This window comes from Trichosurus vulpecula, chromosome 9 (assembly GCF_011100635.1).
Source record: "Trichosurus vulpecula isolate mTriVul1 chromosome 9, mTriVul1.pri, whole genome shotgun sequence".
In the NCBI taxonomy this organism is placed as follows: domain Eukaryota; kingdom Metazoa; phylum Chordata; class Mammalia; order Diprotodontia; family Phalangeridae; genus Trichosurus; species Trichosurus vulpecula.
In genome coordinates this window covers 149,626,894-149,654,760 of record NC_050581.1, presented here as the reverse complement: position 1 = coordinate 149,654,760, position 27,867 = coordinate 149,626,894, and the positions used below count along the sequence as shown (strand labels likewise).

Below are 27,867 nucleotides of genomic sequence, written 5' to 3'. Positions count from 1 at the left end.
TGATCTTTGTAAAACCTAACAAATCAGAAAATGTAATTCTTTTTTGTATGATTTAGACCACTCCAATCTTTTTTTCAGGTATCAGTATCACTGCCTTTTAAAACCCTCTAGTGATATTGAAGTCTTCAAGGCAAGGTTTTATTTAACAGAAGTTCAAGGCATGTGTATGTGAAGGAGGTGAAGGCCATGTCTACCTACTTATTCTCTGGAGAGAGTCCCTTTCCTGACTGCCACCCAAGGAAGGAGTGGCAGAGCAGAGGGCAGTGATTGGAAGCCTGGCTGATGGAAGGCCATGGTGTAAATCTCATCATAGATTTTGCCTCTTTGGTCCTTTAGCTGAGCTTAAGAGTGTTCGGGGTTAGGCTTCTTTCAAGCCTCTCTCCCAGGTGTCCTCCTGCCCCAAACATAGAACCAGATAATAGCACTCCTTGCATTCCGGTTTTAAGAAAATGCTTGGAAGCATTCTTTCTCCTGAACCAAATTTTTTCCTGGTGGTTTCTACGTACTGCTTTACGTGATCATTTCTCCTATCACCCAGAAGCCACATTCTTCTGTAAGTGGAGGTATTGAACTTCTGAAGCGAGTGTTTTTTTTTTTTTAACCTTAAGGCATATCCTATTATCAGCAAGGATATCAACTTCATGTTTCCTGGATATATGACTGCTCTTTAGCAGGATGTTTATGTGGGGAAAACGTCTCATAAAGTGTAAAAGAAAAAGAAATCTAAGTATTTGTGGCTCTGTTGCAGGCTAGGTAACAGCTAAATGTTAAACTGGCCATTGTTAAGACCACTCTCCATCTTGGAGGCATTCTCTTTATTAATGTAGACTAAAAGGACTTCACTGTCTGGAGACAACTTTAATCTCTCCTATTCAGAGTTCTTAGTGGATAGAGACCTGATCTCTCTTCTTGCTAAATTTGGTATTTCATGAGCTCTATTAATAAGAAATGGTAATAACTTAAGACTCAGTCAAAGTTTGAGTCCAATCTTTTGGAAGGAATTCCTTTAAAGAAGTAAAGACCCAACAGCTTGTTTTTCTTTGCCCAGTTGCTGAAAATAAAGAGACTGTCAAAGCTATTCTGATGTAGTCTCTAGCCTAGACAATTTCTGATAGGACAGAATTTAAGTCCTTCATTTGAAATAATCATTATGGAAAATTATTCTTTGATAATTGAACCAATTGTTTAGGCATTAGGGAGAGTGTTTCAAAACTTACAATATTTTGTTTCCTTAGAAGCAGTTTGGTCAGCACTGGCAGGGATTTAGTTTAAAATAATGTAAACAAACAAAGAACTAAAGGTGACTTGTTTCTTCAGGCACTATAAAGTCATTGTAGCACAAATCCTAATCTTTCTTAAGGTTAATTCTTCACCAAAGTGTTAGCATTTGAGTAATTTATAGAAGAGAAACGTAACTCTTACGGTGGTCTATCTATCCCATTCTTCTAACATATTTGAAATAACTGTCTCTGGGGACATTAGTCTTAGTGTTATGATGGCTTACACCAATTTGATGAGACAGTTTAAATCAAAACAACACAATGAACATGGAAAGCACTTCCCACCCCCAACCCTCAAATGAAATGGGAATCAGGTGAACTAGCATGCATCAACAAGTCAAAGCCACTACCAACAAGGAGCTCAGAGCCAACATGGTTCCATGAAAGCCTTAACATAAAAGCTGTTCTTCTAGAACTATACCACATGATCACTAGTGTGCCTGCTTTTAAAAACGGTATCATTTTTTATGGGATACCTATTGTTTACAAGTGTCATCTACCAACATCCTTTGGATTGATACAGCCATCAACTTCATTATTTTGGCCAATTTTTTCCCCTTCATTCAAAACATTGGAGAGTCAATAAAAAAAAACTTACCAAAAAGCAGGAAAATTATGTTATTTTTCTTTATATTTACATAATTTTAAATGGTCACATTTAATACCATGAGGTGTTCCATCAAAATGGAGTTTAGAAGTGGGGACTGATGTCTTAAGTGAATGGATTTCCCACTAACAATGCCGTCTTAAAGAATGGCTAATACTTAATTTTGGTTGACTCTGAACAGAGACTCCAGAAAGCTAAGGCAGCTTCTAGCTCATTTAACAAGGTGGCACAGCAGACAATAGGGATGCTTGTGTTAGTGCTAGGGATGATCGGTTTTCTCTTGCACCTTGTATATAATACCAGGCAATTAATCTGTCCAATTGTTATGAAAAGAGAAATACTGGAATGTGACATATCAAAGTGAAGAAGCTGGACCTGTAAGCCAAAGGACAAGTGTGGCCAGGGAAAAAGTCTTACCGTGACAGGGTGATGATGAAAGCAGTAGAACTTAGCTATTCAGAGATAGCACTTGTTACCTCAAAAGTCACCTGCAGCTGCTAACAGACTCATCTGTCAAGGGACACAACACTGAAATCCACATTATGGGATTTTTTTCTTAATTTGCACGAACACAAAAAGGGAACAGAAAGTGGTGAATCTAGACTTTCCCCCTTATTAATATCCTTCTGAATTAATTTAAATGCTCTATCTGGATGATCATCTATGGCTGTTAATTCTTTAAAGTAATAGCAGACACATTCTTTGCTTGATCCTTACACCCAGGAGCCCGAGGTGGGAAACAGGCCATTATAAAAGCGGGTGCTCAAAGCACCCACTAGGTGCCAGTGCCCTCATCTCAGTGACTGGCCACACACACACAAAGGTTACATTGATCAAAGCAGTTTGATGAAGACAAAATAAAAGCAATATGATTGGTGTCTGAATGACAACAGAGAAAATCAAAATCCCCAGTCACACATTCTATTCAGATTAAGTAGGAACTTATCAATACCAGTTTAACACCCTGATACTGAGTCATTTCTCCAGTACAAAAGCCAAAGACATTAGTAACCTTAATACAATTAATTAGTCATTAACTGCAGGAGCACATGATTTTTTTTTTAAATAAGCTATATTCTGAATGCCAACCCAAATGGCACATCAATGTATATGAAATGGGAGAATTCAGGGAATGGAGGCAGGGGGAGGAAAACTTTCTATGTATCTGATTCTATTTATCTGGGACTGATCAAAGAAGCACTGTGGGCCTGCAGAAGCCAACAAAATGCCCACTGTGCTGTGGAGCCAATAGAAGGAAGGAGTAAATTGGGGATACATTCAGTTACTGGATAGGCTGAATATCTATCCTGGCAGTTAATCACTCACTAATTGCACTGCAATCCAGAGAGCCAACTATTAGCCAAGTCCTGGCTCTCCATGATCACATCCACCTCTCCAGAGGGTTCATGACCACTGACCATCCCTGCTCGGGCCATGGCTGTGGCAGTTATTCGGCTGCTAATTGTGCTATAGACATGCTGCAAATAAACCACATTCTCAGTAGTTTTGAGGACTCTAAAGATGCACACCACCACCATGTGCATACAAACTCACAATGTCTTTTTGCCTTAAGTACAAGTGATTGTCACTTTTTCTGTCCCCCTCTGAGTTTTCACAGAAATCATCAGCATTTTGGCCAAGGACATGTATCATTTTCTCCTTGCCTATTCACGGGCAGGATGCTGATAACATTATCAAGTGGACAAGAAGTTCTTAGAAAGTGCTCATGTCATTACCCTGGTAATTAATTTCTAAATATTCCCAAGGACACTGTTATATATATACATATATATATACAGATACTGTTTTTAGTATTCTTTAATACTAGTCTCTGACATTATAAAACATTTTTTGCCCTTTGTCAACTTCTAAATACAAAGTGAGTTAAAAGGTTGCTCAGAAATCTGATACCTTATTTGTTTTTTTGAAATCAAAAGTCATTAAAATATTCCTTGTGGCAGAAAAGGAGCCTAGGCTTTCAGTAGCTACTGTTGGGGCCTCCTAGACGAAGAAACCAGGTAGGAAATGGTTAACATACGGGAAATATCTGTACATACCAAAATAGCACTATTTTTATTTTCTTTTTATCTTAATGGTGTGGTTATTGGTTCTATGAAAATGATTTTGATCCACGGAGATGTGTTGTTCCCATTATAAGTTCGTTCCTGTTATCTGGCCATTGTACTCTGCAGTTTCCATTTTCAGAATGTAGGGGATTATGCTGTCTATTGAAACGTTGCCGATGAGACCAGTAAAAAAAAGTTCTTCGGTAATGCTGGAGCTCATCAGCCTAAGTGCTGGGAGACGAACAAGAATCCGAGCCAGCCTGGAAGAGAAATGTGCTGCGTTAGGAAAAAGACTCCGGAACCCATCACAACTGCAAAGGGATTGTCATGTCACTTTGGGGTCTTTTCCCCCTTAGTGTGTCTTGATCATTGGGTTGTTGCTTCTTTTAATGGCGCCATATCTTTATTTTAATATAGCAGAGCAGCCTTGGCTCTATAGAAGTGGACATCCCCTTTGCTATCACGAGGGGCAAGCGCTCTTTACCCAAGCACAAATCATGGATTGCTATGGCTAAAAAAAATACATCCACTGGTGGTCAACCTTTTGATGATCAGCCTTGCTCGTAACTTAGTCAGTCTGATCCTTAGGTGACAACCAGGTACTGAGGCTGTAATAAAAGCCTTTCCTGCTTGTTAATGGGAGTGATAAAACTGTCTACACTGATTCACCAAGCTGGATATCATAGAGAGGGGCTAGAGCGTGGAGAAAAAAATAGCAGTAGGGATAGGCAGAAATTCCTAAGAGACAAGTGTGTATGCAAATGTGGAAGGCACAGGTAAGAAGCAGTGTGACGGAGATATCCTAACACCAGGAGACAAATTTGATAAAGTCATTGCTAAGACTTGGTGGGATGGTGATGCGGCATCGATGGGACCTAGGATTGGAATATGGATCAATAAGAGTACATCTTATCCAAAAGGCACTGGATAGGAAAAATGAGCAATAGAGAGAGGAAGTGTTATATATTAAGGAGACAGAGTCACATAGTGAGGAAAACCAGGACCTGGAGGAGCTGGAGGAGGGTATTCTAGTGAAGATCAACAGCGGCAGAAACAGGACTGACACTGCCATCAGAAGAGACTACAGATCGCCTGGGGGAAAGAGGAAACAGAGGAGGCACTTGAGAAATAGATCCCATACCTCTTTATAGCACTTGCTCTACCAACGGCAGATCAGCTAACAGTTTATTGTGGTGCGTTACTGGGAATTTAATTTTTCAAAAATGGAAGGACTAACAGGCAAACTTACTTCTAAACCTGATGCCCATCCGAAAAGGATAACTGATTGTTGGGGTAGAAATGATGGGAACTTTGAGAAAAGTGGAAGTGACTGCTCCAGCTTAAGATTCCGTGACAAAGGAGAGGAAGCATGGACCTACTCTGATATGCAAGCCAGATTTGAGGAGAGCAGATTTTTAAAGGTTCAGAGGAATGGTAGCCTAGGATGGATGAAAAATTCTCAATAATGCAATCCTTAAGATACAAAGAAACAAGTTTCAAAAAGAAGGAAAAGGAAGGCCTGTCTAAAGAGACTTGTGTGGATGTATAGGATGTAATCAATCAACTATGACCTTAAAATGACATGTGCTGTCAGATACAAGCCAGGTCAAGTGATAATGAATTCCAGGTCATGGCCTGGTCCTATACAGAAGAACAGTGCCAGCAGGGCTAAAACTCAGAATGAGCTGAGGCTGGTCTGGAAGGGTAAAGACAACAAAAAGGACTTTTTATGTTCTTCAGAAGAAAAGGGGACAGGACAGAATGAGGACATTAAACAACAATGTTCCTGTTTCTGTTTTTCTCTACCAAGTAAAAAGATATTTGGACTAAAAAAAGATAGAAAAAAAAATGGCCAAGACTCAAGGAAAAAGAGACTCAGTAGGAGAACTTTAGCTGCCCCTGATGAATGCAAGGTGCCAGGCCTGGGTGAACTGCGTGCCAGGCATGGCAAGAACAGGCAGATACGACAGCTAAGTGACTATCAGTGACCTCGGAAAAACTTGACAAAAAAGAAATGCTCAGGACTGGAGAAGGACAAACATTGTAAAACTTTAAAAAAAAAGGGAGGTGAATGGAGGCAGCAAAAAGGCAGCAGGGTGTCGTGGATAATTACTGGACTTGGATTGAGAGAGCCTGGGATCCAGTCACCCGGCCTTGGACGGTCACCTAATCTCGAGGGGCCTCATCAGTAAAATGAGGAAGTCACACCGATGGCCCTGAAGGCTCCTTCCAGCTCCACATCTATCGTCCAAGTGCAATACTGGGCCAAATCTCGTATCCTGAAATTTAACAACTGGGCAAAAAATCAACTCAAATACAAGTGCAGAGAATGTGACTGTAACAGTTCATTTGGGGGAATAAAAGTGGGGGAGGATAGGGAAGGATTTAGTGGGCTGAAAGCTGAGTATGAAGTGACAGTATGGTCTGGGGTGCATAAAGGAGACCCAGCATCTAGGACTTAAGACAGATCAGTCATCGAGTACTCATGGAGCATCTACCCTAGGCCAGGAACCATACTGGGCAATGGGGATACAAAGGAAGCGTGACTATCCCCGACATCAAGGAGTCTTCACTTTTCAGGGGATGATGTGAAAGACAACGGGGATCCAGGAACTCTGGTGCAGTGGAAAAAGCACTGAGCGGCGGCTGAGGACCTGGATTTGAATCTTGCATGCTTGACTAAGGCAATGGAGGGGGACTCCAGGGAAAGGTCCCTGCAAGCTCTCTTTTACTCTGCACTTTCCTGTCTGTATCTAAGCTGCCTGAAGGTCCCTGCCTCCCCCACTTCCTGGCTGGGTGTCGCGCAAGTCGCTTCTTCTGTAAAATGAATGGGCAGTAACAGCATCATTTCCAGCTCAAAATCCTAACAGCTAAAATGACGCTGCCTCTCTGAGGCTCTGTGTAAGTGGGGGTGGCTACCACTGACCTCAGAGAGGACTTGTTGAGACCAGGTGAGCTGGGACTCAGTAAATGCCACCAAGTGAAGAGCACTGGGCCATTTCTAAATAATACATCCTCCAAGGATAACAATTGGCCACCACTAAGGACATTAGAAAGGACAAGATTGAAATTAATTCCCAATGAAGAACTCCAGTGATGCGTTTGGAAATGGAAGCATCTAGAATAAATCAGAGTCTCCCAACGGGATAACAAATTTGAACAGAAAAATGCTTGTGATTTAAAAAAAAAATTACCTGAAAGTAATACCTCAGATAATATGATCATAAGTTCATATGTATAGTTGGAAGAATATTCAGATATTATCTAGCCCAAACTTTTCCTTTTACAGATGGAAAAAATGAGACACAGAGAAATAACTTGCTCAGAGTCACTCTAGTAGTAAGTGGCAGAGTCAGGTTCCAAAACAAGTATTCTTCCCTGTTACTGCTCTGGATTGACACAGTCCTTCTCATTTTTTCTTGGAGAAATTTAGAACGCGGGCCCAGGAAGCAAAGGGAATACCCCTGTAGGAGTGAGGCCACCTAAGAAGAGAGCGCACCAGTTGTCGTTCCCACCTCCCCAGCCCCCACCAGGAGTTGCACACCCAGCACCAGGAGTTATGGCGATATCTGGGTCTCTCAGCGATTCTAACATGAAACCCATGTTCAAACTGGTACTGAGATCAAAGTTCTTTTTGGTGATCTTATATACTCTAATTTGTAATCAATCGATAGACAAGCATTTATTAGTGTTTACTATGTACTACTATGCTAGGTCCTAGGGGCAGAAAGATCAAGATGAAACAGGCCCTACTCTTAGGGAGCTTGCATTTTTTGTGTATGTGTGTATGTATGTATGTATGTGTGTGTACGCTTGCACGTGTACACAAAAAGATGCACACAAATATATGCAAAATAAAAACAAGGTAATTTCTTTCTTTTTTTTTGTGGAATGGAGAAGGCATAAGCAGCTAGGGGAATCGAGAAAGACTTCATGAAGAAGCTGGCACCTGAACTGAGCTCTGAAGAAATCTAGATTTTATAAGAGTAAAAATAAGCTGAGTGTGCACTCTGGGTGTCACCGTGGGAACTATCAATGCCAAGGCAGGGAGAGAAGAGACAGACTGTACTGTGAAAGGAAGAGCAAAAAAGGCCACTTTGGCTCCACTGAAGAGTATGTGAAGGGGAGTAACACAGAATAAACCTAGAAAGGTTGGCTGGAGCCATGCAGTTAAAGGCTTTTAATATCAAATGGAGGAGTCTGTACTTGATTACAGTGGTAACAGGAGCCAATGGAATGGACCAAAATTCAATTTGGGGGGGGGGGGGGGGAGGAGAGGTGACCTATGCTCTCTGAAGATCACTTAGCAGCCATTTGGAGGATAGATCTGGAGGCAAGGAGACCAAGGTCTCTGTCCAGGTAAGAGGCATTGAAAGCCTGTCCTACAGAGTATGCACAGTGTCCCAGAGTCCCGGTTCTAACAACAAATCCTAATTAGTAAAAAATTTAGTTGCAAATAGTAAACTTGTCACTTGAACAATTTCAGTAACTTGTCCATGAGTGAGGTTACTGTTGTTTCTACTTCTAGACCCCCATTCCTTTGTAGAAGAATGATTTCACTTCTTTTGGTGAAATATATCCGTATGTCAAAAAATATGGTCTTAAGGTCATAGCTCTTCAGCCAGTCACCCTCTCTTGAGCCATTTTACTAGAACAGCTTATTCTGAGCAAAAGGGATCCATGTAAGACTCCAAATCCTCCTCATCATAACAAAATGCTAGTACAAGGAAGGATCCTCAGAAGTCACTTCCAACTTCTCATTTTACCATTAAGAAAAGTGCCACAGCTAGCTAGTGGTGGAGAAAGAACTAGAACTCAGGTCTTTGGATTCCCGGTTCATTGATTATTCCACTCAATCACACTTCTAAAAGCATATTACCATAACAAGAATGAATAAAATTATAGTGACATAATCATTTTCACCATCTGCTAGGCAACTTTAACTTAATATAGTGAAACTATGAAGCCTAAAATCATTCAGATTCTAGACTTGTTAAAATCATCCATAATTCTCCAATTCCCCCAGATCGAGCATATTTCTGTTTATATACCTGTATGTGTCTTCTGAATAGGTTTTCTGCACATAGTCTTGTAACTCCATCTGGGCTTTCTCTTGGAATTTTTCTATTTGGCTTGTACTGGTTAAACCTGGATGATCTGAAAGCAGAAAAGGACCCGAATTTCTAGTTATTTAAAACAGAAAGCTTTTCTGCAGAATAATTTAAAATATTTTCAGTCCAGTTTATTATAGGGAATACATTTGGAGACATGGTAAAATACTGAATTCTGAAGATTTCTGAGATGAAGAGCATAAAATCTGTCTTTTCCAAAATATAACTAGGTACTATTAGACATGATCACCTATTTTGAATATTTTTATTATTCATTTTCATTTATTTATTTATTTATTTATTATTACTCACATCATTTTACCACTTCTTTCTTCCTTTTAACAATATTTTACTACTAAAGGGGCCTAGAACAAGGGTAGGGGAGGGAAGAAAGAGAGAAGAATTACTTTGGTAATTGTTGTTAACTGCTGTGGGGAAAAAAACCTAATCACTGCAGCTTGAAATATCATTTCACTTAATATAAAAAATGTTTATACAATTTTTGTAAATTTCTTTAGAAAGAAATTCAGTAAAGTCTTGCTCTTTATCAGATCAAGTTTCTCTAAGAAAGACTTCATTTCTTAAATATATGGAGAACTAAGTAAAATTTATAAAAATAACAGCCATTACCCAATTGGTAAATGGTCCAAGGATAAGAAATCAAAGCTAGATTAGAGAAATGCAAATTAGAACAACTCTGAGGTACCACCTCATATCTATCAGAAATGACAAACGCTCAAGAAGATGTGAGAAAATAGGGACACCAATGTACTGTGGGTGGAGTAATGAATGGTCCCAAGTATCCTGAGGAGCAATTTGGAACTATGCCCAAAGGGCTATAAAATTGTGCATACCCTTTGACCTAGAAATACCGCGACTCGGTCTGTACCACAAAGAGATCAAAGAAAAAGGAAAAGAACCTATACGTACAAAAATATTCCTAACAGCTCTTTTTGTGGTGGCAAAGAATGGAAACTGAAGGGATGCCCATCAATGGGGAATGGTCGAACAAGTTGTGGCATATGATTGTGATGGAGTTTATAATTTCAGAAAAAACTGACAATACTTATAGGAACTGATGGAAGGTGAAGTGAGCAGAACCAGGAGATCACTGTATACAGTAACAGCATATTGTAATGATGATCAACTGTGAAAGACTTAGCTCCTCTGAATAAGACAATGACCCAAGACAATTCCAAAGGACTCATGATGGAAAATGCTATCCATGACCAGAGTGAGAACTGATGAACTCTGAGTGCAGATTGAAATATAATTCTCCCTCGCTTTCTCTGTTTTTCTTGCTTCCCCCAAATATGGCTAATAATGAAAACATATTTTGCATAACTTCACATGTAAAACTGCTATAACTGTATAAGCTTGCTTTTTTAGTGGTAGGGGCAGGAGGGACTACAAAACTAAGAAATTTTTAAAATGCTAAAAATAAATTTTTGAAAATGAAAAACAAATATCATTTCACTTGAAGAAGCCACAGGGTTTGGTCAGAGCAGCTGAAGCCAGTTGAGTAGTGGTTCAACACATACGTAGGCAGGGAAGAGGTCATTCAGAGTACTGTTAAGGGGAAATGAATTCCTATTTTGGTAAGAAGGTGTCACATTCCTTACCAAACCAAATCTTCCCATTCTTCAAACAGGGTCACTCACTTCCCTTAACTTCCTTTTCCTACTCTTTCAGCTCTTGCTGCTGTTGATGCCAGGCACAGAAACATAGCAGTGGGTAAATTATGAAGACAAAAAATGCTGCATATTTCTTCCTCAAAACTTTTTGAGGAAATGATGGGAGGAGGGAAGGGATGAAGAAACAAAGGTATATAGAATTCCTTAATATACAGAGAATCAATCTGTCTATACTGTAAAATGTTCTATAATTCCTGGTTAGCTACCTAAATGTATGTTTTAGAGAGAGTAATGTCAAGGAAAATACTGATTTGCACATGCTAATGAATCCTAAAAACAGGTGAGGAAAAAAGACCACAAAAAAATATTTGCCTATCCAGAAAGGATTCTAGTTGACCTGATAGTTTAAATAAAAGGGAAGAAGAGGAAAACTATGTAACAAAGAATCTACTGGACTCTATACATTTCTTGTGCTCTAGGTGCTTTTTTTCCCTACTTCAAATAAATTTAGGCCAGATGGAAAAAGAAATGTTATAAAAAAAGAACTTATAAATACACTGGTATGGCTTCTTAGGCTGGTGAAATCATTTGACATACATACTAAAAATCTGATGGAAGCCTGGCTCCAGCATGTTATCTTACCAGGGCTAAAGAGTACGATTGCCTTAAGGTATGCATATTCATACCCATCGATATCCAGCTTAGCCATACTGTTGCAAAACTCCTGAAGTTTCCAGATGTGTTCCATGACTTGCTTTATTCTGTCACCAGAAAGTTTATCTAGAAAGCAAAAATGAAATCCTCTAAAAAAGGCAAACTGGACCTTTGAATATAACCAAAGAAATATTTTTCTTCTTTTATGAAGAGATCAAAAGAAACCAAAAAATAATTTAGATTTTAATTAAATACTAAAATCTTAACCTATTCAAATCCTAATTTTTGAACTGAGACAAAGTGCGAGGAGGAAGGGTGATGATTCAGAGTGCAAAGGATTTCTATGTTGCAAAGTAACTGTCACCATTCTTGCGGAACCACTCTCTCCCAACATTCAAAGGGCTCCTAAAATTTCCATGATCCTTATCGCCTTGAAGAGTTAATAGTTTTTCACCATATTTTCTTTAGTTATCAAAGGTTCCTATCTATTCTCTCTGCTCCCCCCTCTAATAGTGTACTCAGGACCTGTGGGAGGTTAACATACATAGTTCTATTATTTTTATTTTATTCCCAAGTTCTAGAAGCATTAGTCTACATTAGTGTTACCTGTGGCAATCAACTATGTTCTTTTAGTCCTGGGACCTCTGCTCTTTTCTCATTATGATGTTTGATTTAAAAAGCTTATCCTTTCTTAAACAAATAAACAAAAGCAAACTTTCCTTGTTTATTCAGCTTTGTCAAATGAGATAAAATAAGTAAAGTCCCTACTATGTCAATGTTAACTTTTCTCTTCTCCCTAAATTCTGGGTTTCTGCCCTTGCAATGAGTTCTTCTTACAATTTAGGTGACACATGTGATGATTTTACAGGACCACAGGATTGAGGGTTGGAAGGGCCCTCAGATATGCTCTAGATCAACTTGTTTCCCACACAGAAGAAGGACGCAAACCTAAGGAAGTCCTTTCATTTCCAATCCAGTCCTCTTCCTAGCTTGCTTTTCTTCTCCCACTCCCAATCTGTCCTTGATACCACTAATGGGCAAGTCTCCCTTATACACATGCCTGGTTATGCTATTCCTTCTCTGATTAGACATCTTCAGTGTTTTTTTCATGAACTAACTCTACTCAGTAGCAAATTCCTTTTCCTGGAATTCAAGGCCCTCCACAGTCTGGAGCCACCTTGCTGTTCTCATCTTATCTCATTACTATCCTCTGTGCCAAAATGGATCATCTGTTTTCTGAACACATCCTACACCTCTCCTGTCCATCAGGCCTTTAGTTATGTTCTACCCTGTACGAGCCTCTCTTCCCTTTTTTTACCACATACTGAGTAGACAGTTTTTTCATTGTGGTCCAGTGGAAAGAAAACTGAATTTAGGGGTGACAGCAGTATTTTTGAGCTGTGTGACTGATTCTCTGAGCCTCAAGTTCCTCATCAGAAAAATAGGAGATAATACCATCTGGCGTATTTGCCTCACTGGGTTATTGTGAAGCTCAAACAACATCACATTATGTTAAGTGCTTTAGAGAATGTCAATGTCAGTATTGTTATTAGATGACTAGACTGCTGATATTATCAATATTATATGCTTTACCTAAAGTAAAATTCATCACTATAAATTTGAGTGTCACTATGAAGAGTTGGTAATTTTTTTCTACAAATAAGTTTCCATATTCAGAGGAAGTGAGAACAATTTGTACACAAAATCCAACATATGGATTTGTAGTATTCTCTTGTAATTAAAACAACCAAATTAAACTATTTTTGTTTTAAAGAGGAAAAAAAAAGAATGAAACACTATGGAATTTTGAGGCACGTCAGCAACGGGGAGCAGCTCTTGATGGTCTGAGGAGCTGGGCCTTCCTTAGGAGCTGACCTTATCACAGATATGGATTATTCTAGGGCCGACAATTATTGGCAATGGAGATGCCCCAATACAAACACTTCTGAAAAGCTGCAGTGATCCCACATACCTTCCTGTATGCTGTTCTGTAGGTGATTCACAATAGCTGCTAGGATAGTGGAGAGGCTCATCACTTGGGAACACTGGGCCAGACCCAAGGTGAAGAGCTCATTCCAGCAGGCACGTACCAGGCTCGTATTACAGTCCTGACTACAGAGAGAGAGACACATAAAAAGTGCTTAAAGGAGAGATTGTATATTTTATATTTTCCAGGTGCTTCTTCAAATATCATTCAAAAATCATTTTAATGGTCAACACAGCAGGGCTTTACTTATAATTCTCTTTATATGTCTTTAAAAGAATTTGCATATCCTCTGTAAGTAAGAGCAGACATGCTTGGCCAAATTCCCATGTTTTATATTCTTTTTATTATTAATACTAACAGCTCACACTTCATAGCACTTTATAATTTTCATTTTCTTCACAAAAACTCTGTGGGTTTAGTACTGACAGGGCTATCAGCCCTATTTTATAGATGTGGAAACTGAGGCTCATGGTGGTTAAGTGACCTGCACTCATCAGACTAGTAACAGCAGTGCTAATGATAAGGACTACAATAATAGCAAAACAGCAGCTCACAGCACCTTCTTCAAATTCAAGTCCAGGGACCCGTTTGCTTCACCACAGCAATCCTGTGCCCTGTCCCCTGTCCCACACATGTACAAAACCACATCCATGAGATCAGCCTTTGCTGACTCAGTGAACGTCAGGCAGTGGTCAGCTGAGGGAGCATCATTCTTTACGTGTGCAGTTTCACAATGATTCCCACCTTTCTCAAATGTCAGAGTAAATTTAGCATTCCAACCCTGCATTTCATTTCCTGAAGACAGATTTCATATTTTATGTGAGCTTTTAAATTTTATTAAAGTAGGCTCCAGATAACACAAATAAAATCATACATGATAGTGAGAAATCACCCTTCTTTGACTCCTAAAAGTTCTTCAGGAGCATCAGGTATGAGCAATCCCAGCTCCTGGGGAGGCAGAGGCTGAGAGGTCTTGGTCTGAGCTGTCATGGGCCATGCTGCTCAGAGGTCCATACCACGTTTAGAGCCAATATGGGGAGCCCTCAGGGACAGAAGAGGCCACCATGTTGCCAGAGGAGGAGTGAACTGGCTCAGGTCAGAAAGAGATCAGGTGGAAGCTCCGATGCTGATCAAAGTAGTACTGGAAAGACCATGGGCAGTCCCTGCACTTCAAGTCTGGAGGGCTCAAAAATTCTTCAACAGTAGCTGTCAATATCAGTGACACTGAGGTTATGACAGCAGTGCCCTAGGACCAATGGCAGTGCATAGTTTTCCTTTCACAGAGTAGATACCCATTTGGGCCATCTTGCTATCACCAATTAAGATTTATTTTAGCAGCCACCAGATGCTATATGACACCCTATATGGTTTATCTCAGAAGACAGGGAAAACAAACCTCTTCACTCCTACTACACAGTAAAACGAATCCACTGTCTTCTCACGATGGCCTACTCTGACCATTTCCAGTGGACTTGATCCAAGTTTTGAGCTCAGACAGGTGAACTTCTCAGGACCAAGGCCTCCATGACCCTTGCCAGCGTTGACTCCCCAAGGGAGTCCTGTTCCCTTTTACTCCAGCCTGGCTCCCCTGTTTTCCAATGCCTCTCATTAGAACGTGAGCTCTGTGGACTATCAAGGCTGCTTTTATTTGTGTCCTCAGCACTGAATAAATGCTCACTTTCTCTTTGTGAAACCTTTCCTGACAAGTGAAATGCTCAATCATCTCCTCCTAACCTATTGTTCACTCTGGTATTTACTGAGTACTCATTGTATATCACTCTGTAACATTCAGAGTCATGCAATGTTCGAGGTGGAAGACATCTTGGTGTTCGTCTGGTCTGCCAGAATGTAAGCTCTTGAGACAGGGCTTGTTTCATTGTTTGTACTTCGGTCTCCAGAGGCTAGCACAGTGCCTGGCACATAGTAGGCACTTAATACATACCTGCTGCTTGACCCCCTCATTTAAAGAGGAGGAAACTGAGGCTGAGATGTTAGTGCAGAACTAAGACCTGAAGAGTCCTAACTCCAAGATCTCTTAAAGTAACAGCTTAAGAAACTATATAATTTTTGATATATGTATGTCTAACCTCGTTGTCTGAGACATTTTTGTATCCTTAGTCTTTCTGTATACTTAGCACAGTGTCTTACAAAGGATATGACGCTAATTCTTAAATGAATGGAAGCAAGACTTCTTACAGAAAAGACATTCAAATGGCGATCTGTGTCCTTTGGTCTGTCACCATTCTCTGTGTGTTATCAGCAGAAGAATGGTGGGGTCCCTTGACTTGGGACACACAGTGATTAGATTACTGATTCAGAGAAAAGGTCCACTTACCCAAGGGCCTGAAAGGCAGGAATGGATCTGGCCCAGTGCATGGAGAGGAACAGCAGCCGGGAAGCTGACTCACAGATGTAGTGCACGTTGAGGTACTCTGGCATTGGGCTGGGCATTGTGAGCTGGGGAGGAAGGAGGCACAAGGCACGCAGGGTCAACAGCAGGCTTGCAAAGTGTTCGGTTTTTTGTAGAAATTGATCTAGTCAGTATTAAACAATCCTAAAGCCAGCCTCGTATTCTGCAGGAAGTGCTTCTGACTTGTGATTACTAAGGTCAGAGGTTCTTCAGGCTGTGCTCATCCAGCTCCCTCTGCTCCCTCTCTCTAGGACCAGGGGCTTTTGTATATGAATTACATGGCCAGGCCAGCTAACTAGCCGCACAGGACTGTGCTCCTGCTCACGAAGGTGGCATCAGCATCGGCACTGGCATCAGCATCATGAAGTAGACAGTGTGAGTACTATTATTTCCATCTTACAGACAAAGAAACTGAGGTTTGGAGAGGTTCTGACTAAAGTTAACCAGCTACTGGCTATAGTATTAAGCTGTTTTATGTCAACAGCTCATGAAAATGTGAGCAAAATCTTAATACAGGGGAAACGGCAAAATTCATTGGCAATAGTATTAATAGTACTCATTGGCAATGATATGAAAGAAGCTTTGTAGTTAGCTGTAAGGTAACATTGAATAAAAACTTACGAAAGACAAATAACAAAGAATTTCAGTTTTGTCTGTGAAAGAGTTTGGGAACTCTAGATGGATATCGGCTGCTAACAGTTTCTATAATTAATTCCAGGACTGAATGTAAGATATACAAACTCAAATGATAGGGAGACAAGAGGGGCATATCTGTCATATGGACAAGTCATCATCAAAAGTTTGTATAACCAGAAAAATTAGTTGTTAATAAACAGAAGGATTTTATCAGGATTTACTGGTCTCTGGTCTAAGGCAATCTTGGATTAAAGCCGAGGAAGAGTTACAGTTTATAAGGAAGACATTCTTAAAATAAACCTTTTGAAGCAAGCATATCAAACGTCAGTCTACTACCAGAGTTCAAATCTGGCCTCAGACACTTGACACACTTACTAGCTGTGTGACCTTGGGCAAATCACTTAATCCCAATTGCCCTGCCGCCTCCCCACCCTGCAAAATAAATAAATAAAATATTAAACAAAATAAAACAAAACAAAAAAACGTCAGTCCACTAAAAAGACCTAATTCAACGGCTGGACTGACAACAATTCAAACTAACCCTACTGAACCCTCATCACTCAATTATCACGATATTATAAATGAGGACAGCAAAACGAAGAAGGCACATACTTTAAACGTGACATGTGTATCTGTAAGTAGGGGTCCCTCTACTTCGATGATGGGTGTTGACTGATCTCTACTGATGACATGAATGTTCCCTCCTCCTGTAGGATCCATCCCATCTGCTAAGTTTGGTGTTGAAGAGCCATCTGTGGTATTAAGTGCTTTTGCCAAGGTATCAAATGCCCTTAAACCAAAAACAAATCATATACAAGTATGTGAATCAATAGCCTCCCAGAGAGAATAAGTCACAAACTTGGGCAGCTCCAGGATGACAGGACACTTCTCAACATTTTTCACAACACATCAAAGAACACTATCCTCCTGGATTTTTATGGAGCCTTTTTCCTGAAGAACTAAAGGTACTGTAAAGTTTGAGTCTTGTTCAAATATACAATACACTTTTGAAGTAGGGAAAGGAGGGTGAATTATACCAACTGAATGAAGTCACAACCTAGATTCTATTTCTACCCCAGGCTGCAAGTGAATGGGGAGCCCAATCTAGTCCTCATATTTTTAATTAGAAAAAACAGCAAACGACAAGGTGGAATTGACTTGCTTACTTTCGAAGAAAGCCAAGGACAAAAATAACCTGGTTGTAAGGTGTCTGGGACAAAATGTAATGGTAGGATTTTGGGAGAGAAGCACGCACTCTTTCTGCTTACAGAAGCCTGGAACCAATTAATGCTACTAGTCTGAACTCTGATGAGCTTTAGAGTTACTTAGGAAAAAGAATAAGGAAAACTAAGGATAAAACTGAAGGACAACTACTAATGGTAAACGTAACAAAAATGCTGAATAGCAAGTAATGTTCATTGAGTATGAGAAGTGGGATTTTTTTTTTGCTGTTTGTCACTAATTATGTAATTCTGTTACTTACTTTTGACTGCAACCAGTTTTTATTGATTTGCTCACACAGAACAAGATTTTAATAACTACTATTAAAAAAGAGACAGGCTCTGATCTTACAGTGACACCTTCAAAGTTTTACTGTACTTGTCTAAATGAGGATACAGATGTCACAGTGGTCTAAAGAGTAGAAAAATCCAGTCACACGCTGCTACCCTGAGTTCCTACCGAGTGATCTCACTTGCTGATTGGTCCTCTTGTTGGATTTCTGAAGGGTCACCGTTATTCAGAGATTCATTGAGGTTGGCAAGGGATGTCACTACATTTGCCAATGTGCCTAGAGCACCCTGGCTTGTCTCAGCCTAGAAAAGACAACAAACACACGAAATCACATGGTCAATGGAGAGCAGGCAGATATGAGCTCTATGTTCATGCTGTGGCCCCTAAGAAGCAGAGAGGATGCAGATTCTTTGAATTCTCTGTTCTTTACATTTGGAAAGAGATCCAAAGTCACCAAATAGGTTATCGCATTCAGATGGTGAGCCATACCTCATTTTCTGAGGCAAGTCAGTGAATGATGAAGCTGAGATGAAGTTGCCTGGGACTAGCTCTCTGGTTTACAAGCTCACATTCTGGTACTTTACTCATTAGACCCTGCTGTTGACTCTTCCAAACCTTTCTGTTGACACAATCACTTACCTCTTTTCTATGGCATGTAGTTAGGATCTCTATGGTTTTATCACCTGCAATCATAAACGTACTCTCTGCCAAAAACCATGAGTTTGTTTCACAGCACAGTAGGGCTGCCTCACCCACAGAGGCAGGGCAGATTTAACTGCATTGTGAAGAGCACTTATATTTTGCTTTCTCTGAAAAACTATTTTTCTGAGAGATGTTCCTTAGTGAACCTGAAACTTCAGGCTTTTCATTAAATGTGAGACAAACAACAATCACTAGCTACAATTCTAAAAGGAAATTTTTTAGGTAGAATCAAGGACAGAATTATCTTAATCAGAGAGTCACAAACTTTTACTCCAACTAACAAATTATACTAGAAGTCTGATTTTGGTTTATTGCTTTTATGCTACAATCATCATTAGATTTAGGTCAGAAACAATCATCTTCTCTAGAAAATGCACCGGTCAGACAGCTGGAGGTGGAGAGTAATGTGGACTAGGTGATCTCCAAGGGCTCTAACAGTTCTGCAGTTCCGCCAGGCTCTAAGCTCTTTGGTAATGGGTGACACAAGACAGACAGCTGCATCAACACAATAGCTGCTTAGAAAGAAGCAAAGGTCACTGATTTTGCAATCCAGTATCATTTAGGAACAGTGTCTTCTCATGGGATAAAACTGTCACATTTTTATTTTCCCTTCTGGATATCTGTTTTCTGAGGCTCTTCCTTCAGCTGGTTTTAATTCAGTCACATCTCTCAAATGTTACAAAGGCCATATTAGTCTTTGTCACTTGCCATGTATTCACTTTCAAACAGCTAATTTGCCAACAAGCTCATTTTTTAGAAACCTAGCTGAGTATATGGTCCCAGGACAATTTTATAGCCAGGTAATAATGGATTTTTTCAAAAGGGATTCTGAACAAGTGAACACAAGTACACAATAAATGCCTGTCAATTTGTGTGCTAGGAAGCAAAGCATTTTCATCAGAATGAAGCTGTGGCACTTCCAACAAGTGAAATAAATCTAAATGCTAACGTATTTTTAATGATTATGAGATAACAATACCAATGCAACAAAAAACAAATCAAGGTTCTCTTAAGATAATTTACATTTTCATGTGTACTGGTGAGTTGAGAGGTGCTGGTTATTGGGGATGGGTCCCTATTCTAAGTAAAAAGCAAAGTGTTTCAGTAAGAGAAACACATCCAGCACAGAGACAGACACTACCAGGATGATTATTTATGTTAAAAATATTTCAAGTAAATAGTAACTTGAACTTTTTATTGCTGCTTATGGTTACAAAGTACTTTCACGTGCTTTATCTCATTAAAACCTCACCATAACCCTGGGAAGTCAGCAGTAAAAGTATTATTTCTACTTTACAGATAAGATTTCATGATTTTTTGGATCCCGGGACTAGAACCCAAGGCTAGAGCAGGGCAGAGACCTGCCTGAGGTCCCACTGGTAGGAAGCAGAGCCAGGCTCCAAACCTAGGTCTCCTGAATAAGTCCAGAGTTCTTTCAAGGGAAGGAAAACCACAGGCGTCAGAGAGTTACCTTGGAGTCAGCAGCAAGAAGGACTGTACCATCATCACGTATCAAAGGTTGTTGGATATTGACAAGCATTCCCGGATCAAGAAGACCTGTTTGTCTAGTAGAGACACAAAGATATTCAGAGAAGCTTCTGCTGTTTTATTAGCTCTACCATTAGGATCTGTTTACGTGATATACTAAAACTTTCAAAATTCCTAGGAATAAGGTCTGGACTATCTTAACAAAAATCTCTACAATGAATAGGTGATTCGCCTTTACTTGGGGTGGGGATATATAAAGCAACAACCCACAAGACTGCTTTGAAGTACTGTTGAACCTCCACTTTGACAGCAGTTGGCAGAAATTCTGCTAAGGAGGTTAGGTTCCCTTCAGCACATCATGAATTTGGTCTCAGTTCCATCTTCCTCTATATCAGGGATTCTTAAGCTGTCTGGTGTCCTAGACCCCTGTAGCAGTCAGTCTAGGGAAGCCTGCCTGTAGACCCCTTCTCAGAATCATTTTTAAAAATGCATAACACAAAATATATAGGATTACAAAGAAGACCAATTATAATGAAATGCAGTTGTCTGAATTAAAACCCTAAACCAAAAACAAGTTCATGGACCCCAGTACAAGAACTATTTTCTACATAGATCTTTGCCTTCTTTTCTTTCTTGAACCTTTTAAATTATGTTTGACACATTGATTAATTGGACCATACAAGTATCAATGCATCATTTACTGGGTATCCAATTTTGTCTGGAAGGAATTCAGGAAACGTTTTGAGTCTATACTTGATGAAAGCCTCAGATGTTGAACGTCTGAATAATTGCATCTAGCAAAGAAAGTTCTGATATTTAAAAAACATTACCCTCCCAACAAAACAAACAGCCAAATGATTTAAAATCTTTTTTTTTTTGTAATGGTATCATGAATGTTACAAATAAAACATTTTTAGGCATGACTCCTCGCCTTTATGGGAGCATAACTGGGCGGGTATCAAGGGAATCAGGTGCAGAAGAGAGAGGATAGAGAATGACTGAGAACTCAGGACAGCCCCCATAACCTTTAGTCTGTCATCCCCTAGCAGTCAGCAGGTGTAGACAGTGGAGTAGGAAGAAGGCGTGACTATAGGAACATGATGACATCACCCACACAGGGGTCCAACTCCTCTAGTGTCCTGAGCCTCACACCTTCATTCTTACATCCTTCTGCAAACATGAGGGGCAGGGTCTGCCACTGACCTTGTGCCATCTTTGTCTGCTACAAAGGTTGGCGTGGCTATCAAGGGACTTCTTAGGTCTTTCCTGATGTAGATTTTCTCTGTTGAAGCTGCACAATTGGTTGGTTTCTCCCGTTGCACATCAAAAGGCTTCCTTTCACTCTGAACAGCTTAAAGAGTAACATAAACATGTATTTAAAGAAAACACCCTAACTAAGGAAAAAGTGCCCAAAGCACAGCTGATCAGCAAAAAGAAGCCAGTTACTGAATGGAGTACTAATTACACTACGCTGGTTTGAAATGATTTTTTAAAATACTAAACTTTTTAGGCAAATGAAAACCTGACTTAAAAGCTCATGATTCTGTTCACGAATTCAAAGGAAAGAAAAAGATCCCCAAATGTCCAACTACCTTGTGCAAGAAAGAAATGGGTCTTGGGAACCCCCCTTTTAAAGCCCAGGCCATGCAGGCTTACTTTGCTCCTGCCTTGATGGATATTTCTGTCTCCTCCCATCCCCCTCACTTTCCTGCTCCTTTCTGTGATGCCTTCTGCATTAGAATGCAAGGTCCTTCTTAAAGACTGTCTCTTTTCTTGAATTTGTATTCTCAGCACTTAGTACAATGTCTGGCACACAGTCACTGCTTAATATATGCTTGCTCGCTCTGTCCATCTATCTAAGGTTTTGTTTATCTATTTCTTACCTCTGCCAGTAAGGATGATTCAGGATCAGAAATGTTACTGCCTTAAAAGCAGGTACCAAGCAAGGGCCCATTGCCTAGGCTAGGATGAGCTGCTGAGGAAATATGCTCCCTCCCCCGCCCCCACAATAGTTTATGTCAACAAATGTATGCTTAAAGAAATACACTTATATGGGTTATGAGAATGAAATTAAGTTTAACTTCATGCTACAAACTGGACCAAATACATTGAGGAAACATCCCAATCTTAAGTTGAACCTGCATAAAAGAGACATTGTTTGCTACTTAACATCTCACCAACAAGCTCTTCTATAAAGAGTCAAATATATGTAACATGACAAAACAGGAAAATGATAAATGCTGGAGAGGATGTGGGGAAATTGGAACATTGTTACATTGTTGGTGGAGTTGTGAACTGATCCAGCCATTCTGGAGAGCAATTTGGAACTATGCCCAAAAGGCTATAAAAATGTGCATACCCTTTGACCCAGCAATACCACTTCTAGGGCTGTATCCTAAAGAGATCACACAAGTGGGAAAAGGACCCGTATGTACAAAAATATTTATAGCAGCTCTTTTCGTGGTGGCAAAGAATTGGAAATCAAGGGGATGCCTATCAATTGGGGAATGGCTAAACATTGTGGTATATGAATGTAATGGAATACTATTGTGCTATAAGAAACAGAGAAGATACGCACTTCATAATAGCCTGGAAAGGCCTACATGACATGATGCTGAGTGAGCGGAGCAGAACCAGGAGAACATTGTACACAACCACAGACATACTGATTCTATGATGACTAATCTTGAGAGACTTGGCTCTTCTCAGCAATACAACGTTCTAAGAGAGCCCCAAAGGTCTCATGATGGAAAGAGCAATCTACATCCAGATAAAGAACTATGCAGTCTGAATGTGGATTGAAAGAAACTATCTGCTCTTTTTTTTCCTATATCTTTTTTAAAAATTTTGTTTCTTCTTTCTCATGATTCATTCCATTGATCATGGTTCTTCTTTACGACTTGACTATTGTGTAAATATGTTTAATGTGAAGGTATATGTAGAACATATATCGGATTCCATGCTGTCTTGGGGGGAGGAGGGAGGGAGGGGAAGAAAATTTGGAACTCAAGAAACTTGTGGAACTGAGTGTTGTAAACTAAAAATAAAAAAAAGAAAATCTAAAAAAAAAATAGAAAAATACATAAAGCAACTATGCATGACAGGAATAGAATAATAGGAATGATGGTATTTTCAAAAGGAAAAGAATAGAAAGGAGTTCTTGGGGTCAGAAACCGTTAGTAACCTGTCACTAAAACTGTATCATAAGTTTGCTGTTAGATCTGCCATTTGGAATGTATTAATTCTGGCTGCTGCTTCTACAAAGTAGTAATGACTAACTTAAAGATGCCATTTTGGTGATGTGGGCCAGGCCACTGTACCATCTTTCAGCTTACTAGGGGTAAGAGCCAACTTACCAACGATGATACAACAGTAGAACAGAAACTAGGGAGACACTGTTAACGGCCTTTAAGGCACAAATGGTTCTCCTTCTTTTCCATAACTTTACCGTGTGCCATCAGTAAAGTGGATGTGCAGTTAGACTATGTGGGAGAAAGAGAGAGCTGATTTGGGGGGTGAGTCCATGGGGTAACCAGATGAAAAGTGAGATGTCACATTGAAGGGCCTCTCCTGGAAACCTGTCTCTTCAGGTTGGCCTTGTTCTAGTCCATGAATGCAAGCCTTGGTGCCCCTCCCGGGACTCTTGCCTTCATTGTCCTGTGTTTCTGATCTGAATTTGGTAAGCCTCCCGTTCCCGTCTGTGGTCTCTCCTTCATCCTAGAGTTTGATCTCCATGGTTTTGAGCCTGACACTAAATCCTGTTTTCTCTCTTCTCATGACAGTTTCATTTTAGAATTTCTGGTCCTATGTATAATATACCAAGTGGTTTAGTACAGAGATGGTGACTGGTTTCTATGACAGTCATTTATGAATTTACTACTAAGTTTAGAAAGGCTCATCATCAGGTTGACTGCTGGCTGATTCTTTTTTTACTTGTAGCAATAAAAACACAGATCATTCAGCTATTTTGGTTCGTTGTTGAAGAGACTTACCTGAAAGTGCCAAAGCCCCTTCCCCTGACAACTCTAGAATAAGTTGTCCTATATAGCTAGGTCCCAATTAATGCAAGTAATAATGCTGCCCCTCCTCCACACACCCTCTCTCTTTAAGTGATCATATTATTTGAATTCACACAGCCTATTTCCATTGGGCTGGAACCAATGAGTATACTTCGTATAATTATAACTTTGAATAGTATGAATTCAAATAGATATGACTATCCAGAGGATGCATTCTGTGCACTACTCAGGATTTAGACATAGTGGAAACACACCACCTTCTCTCATGAGTGAAAATAGTAAGATAATTATTTGAAGTATACTTTTAAACTACTCAAAAAAAAACACAGAAGATCCGATATACATCTGAGCTGTCAATAGATCTCCCACTTTTCATATTTAGGGGAAAGCACTGACGAACAACTCACTACAGAAATTTAACATTTTTCTATAAGCCCACAGCATGAATGCTATGAAGCATGGGCCCAAACAACATGACTATTTGAATAGAATCAAACTTCATCATGTCTGGTCTCAGTCCCTGAAGAATAGGAATTATGTCGAAAATAGAATTTCTTTTTTTAATCTCCCTAAAGAAACTAGGGTAATGTCCTACCTATAACGGGTGCTACATACAGATTACTCACTGATTCATTGCTTTAACCACCAAATTAATTTTTTAAAATACCCACTGCTATAACCACCACATTTATACTGAAAGTAAAATGAAGTGGCTGCTGAGTGGGTTTTTTTTTCTCTAGAATGTCTTAAAAGCTTTCAGCTCCTGAACTGGATTGTGCCCATTTTTTCTGCAGCAAGCGTACCGTAATTTTTAGTACGACTCATTACTCACATTCCATTTTCATGCCCATCTCTAAGCACTTTTTAAGTCTACAGAACTGGCAGCGGTTTCGATGATGTTTATTGATGATACAATCCTGGTTGCTTCGGCAACTGTATGTCAAATTCTTCCTTACACTTCTTTTAAAGAAACCTTTGCAGCCTTCACAACTGACAGCCCCATAGTGACGACCTAGAGGGAAAGAAAGTGAATGGGAGGTCACCAAAAGAAAGTCAAGCTTCCCCTGACCTCAATAACATTTCTAAGTCAGGTCTTGATGGTTCATACAGTTAACTCATTTTAAATATAATTTTCAACAGTGGAAGGTACAGTAAGGGAGATGAGTTTATTAGTTTCAGACTGTCTCTGAAGACAAATGCATAACTTTTCTTGGGAGAAGTGGAATAACAGGAAGGAGAGATGAAGGAGGCAGGCCACAACGATTGTGATAATTCAATGCTAGGCTTTTTGACAGGAGCCATGAGTCAGTGACCTCCTTCTACTCTGGAATTCTGAGGGAGCTACAGTTGCTGGGGTTCTAGTCATCTTAGAATACAATTACGACACGCAATTCAACCTCCTAATCTTTTTTTCCTGTTACCTTCCTAAGTTCCCACCTCCAATTTCCTTTCTAGAATTCACCCTGCATATCTACCCCTTAGCTGATTTTCCTTCTGGACCCTCACTGATTTTTTGAATAAGATACAAATTCCTCAGATTAGCATTTGAGGCCTTTTATAATCTTTCCAGCTTTATTTCACATTACTCTACCGGCCCTGCCCTACCCCCATTGCTGACAGATTGTGTTACTTGATGTTCTCCCCATCTCATCCTGCCATCTTTGAACCCCATGCTTTAGTTCATGCCACCATCCACACTCCCTACGCCCCATTCCTGATGAGATTCTTCCTTTCTTTTAAGGTCATAAAGCCCTTGGGTTATATGTGATCTCTTCCACCCCCCCCCACCTCCCAATCCCACTTCCCCAAATTATTCATACCATGTTCGGACCCCTCTGATACACTTCCTAAAATATACCTTGTATTATGGTTATTTGTATATTTTTAACCCCTGACTGGGACTGCAAATTTCTGGAGGGTTGGTATTCTATCTCATTTCATTTTTATGTCCCCAAAGTCTGTTTAGCAGTGTATAGCACATAGTAGGTATTTTGGTATTTTCTCTGACTCTGAATAGGTAGACATCAGTGATATGCGAAATTACCACTAATGCCTCAAGTTGAGTATTTTTTGTTGTTCTTTGATCTCAAAAGAAAACTATGGAGGTTGGAAATTTCTGGTAACTTCAAATCTCTTGCAATGGCATTTTCCCACCTTTTACGTGAAGACACTACTAATTTTCTGTTGTGCCTTGAGTAATTTTCTTTTTTTAATTTTTAAATCTAAAAATGTATTCACAACTTTTGAGAAACTGATATCATTCCTTCAAAAAGTTTTGTAATATGAACAAAATGCCCAGAAAAATTAGATAAGAGCTTATGCTGAAGCAAAAACATGTGCCTGATAGACACAAATTCTAAAAAGCATATTACAGGCAGTGTAAATGTAGATTACATTTAAAATATCTTAAATGCCTTAGCTACAAATTTAAATTATGGCAAGACTGTTAGAGTAATTACAACATTCACTTTAATGAATTTTCTTTACATATTTAGTCCGTGTCTGGTTTTGTAAGATAAAAAAGGAGATGAATTTACAGATACCCTTGCTTATTATACAAATTAAAATATTCAAGCAGCCACATGATTTGTAAAAATACAGAAAGAACTTCCATGACTACTTGTATCTTGATCTTCCTAGGGTGTTGAGGAAGTACACTGCCATTGTTGTAAGAAAAAGACTACTAAGAAAACTAGACAACAATTTGGGGACTGAAATTATACTCGATCCCTAGCAAAACTGAGAAGTGCAATTGCATTGAGGGGCACTTGGCTCCCTTGGCCTTTCATTCAGAGCCTTGAATTGTTTTCCTAGGAGCAGGGATGGATTTGCATTTACCTATGCACATCCTCTCATCTAGTCTTTCTTAAGAACAAAAGCATACAACTATTAGCTTACTGGGCGGAGTGCAGGGCATGGTCCCAGGCTCTAACCACTAAGAAACTGGCCCTAGACACTAATGTGACTAAGAGATGTGTGTGGGGGTGGGGGGTGTAACGACGAAAGAAATGTGGAATGTTACTACTAGAAACGGCATCAAATCAGGCAAGTCACCCAAGAGTGGCAAACACCGTGGCCATGGTCATTCAGTATTTTGAAAAGAAACAAGGGGCAGGTCGAGCGCTCTTAGACAGGGTTCTGACGTCAATACCTATTCCCTCAGAAAAGCAGGCTTGGGTAAGGCCATATGACAAGCAAACTGGAACAAAGAATAAGATGTTTTCTGGGTCACAGGAACACCCACCACGAGCTTGCCAGGCTTCTAAATAATGGCCAAAGAGGAAGCAGAGAAAAGTTAAGTCCAGGAGGTGTCTGGGACACTCCTCTTTTAGTCACTCTCCTCTGAGTGACAACACTGGAGGACCAACTCCTGCATCCACAAGGGGACAAGAACTAGCTCATCACACCCGGTCTGTCTATGTCCCTTTCATTATCTCAGGTTCTGCAGCAACTAAAAAAGTATACTTTATTTGCATTTCAAAATGTTTGAGAAGTTTCCTAGCTTCTTTCTCTGAACTGTCACTTGCCAAAATTAGGCTCATTAGCTTTTTTCCAGATTTCCCTACAAAGTCCATACTTTGAGTTTATTTACCTGATGCTTTGTCTCCACATACCACACAATATTCTACCACCTGGGGCCGCTGGACATCTGCTTTCCCCAATAAGCGCTCAACAGAAGCAGAATCCGTCACAATCTAAGAAGAAGTTTGGAAACAGTTAAGCGGTTAATTAACAACAGAATCACCTGGCACTTAGGACTA

The 27,867-nt window shown here is 39.8% G+C and overlaps 1 protein-coding gene across 2 annotated transcripts in view; it reads right to left on the bottom strand.

The window, feature by feature from the left end:
• Nucleotides 1-600: 600 nt before the first annotated feature.
• Nucleotides 601-27,867, bottom strand: part of NR2C2 (nuclear receptor subfamily 2 group C member 2) — a 106,827-nt gene continuing 79,560 nt past the window's right edge. For both annotated transcript variants that reach the window (XM_036738881.1, XM_036738880.1), the window contains 11 exons: nt 27,699-27,801; nt 24,939-25,118; nt 21,291-21,438; nt 20,071-20,164; nt 18,066-18,199; nt 16,998-17,175; nt 15,675-15,796; nt 13,325-13,464; nt 11,341-11,478; nt 9,005-9,110; nt 601-4,213 (listed from right to left, as the gene is read on the bottom strand). In XM_036738881.1, the coding sequence (XP_036594776.1) occupies nt 4,039-4,213; nt 9,005-9,110; nt 11,341-11,478; nt 13,325-13,464; nt 15,675-15,796; nt 16,998-17,175; nt 18,066-18,199; nt 20,071-20,164; nt 21,291-21,438; nt 24,939-25,118; nt 27,699-27,801 (1,518 nt within the window). In that variant the 3' untranslated portion in view covers nt 601-4,038. The remainder of the gene's footprint in view (nt 4,214-9,004; nt 9,111-11,340; nt 11,479-13,324; nt 13,465-15,674; nt 15,797-16,997; nt 17,176-18,065; nt 18,200-20,070; nt 20,165-21,290; nt 21,439-24,938; nt 25,119-27,698; nt 27,802-27,867) is intronic.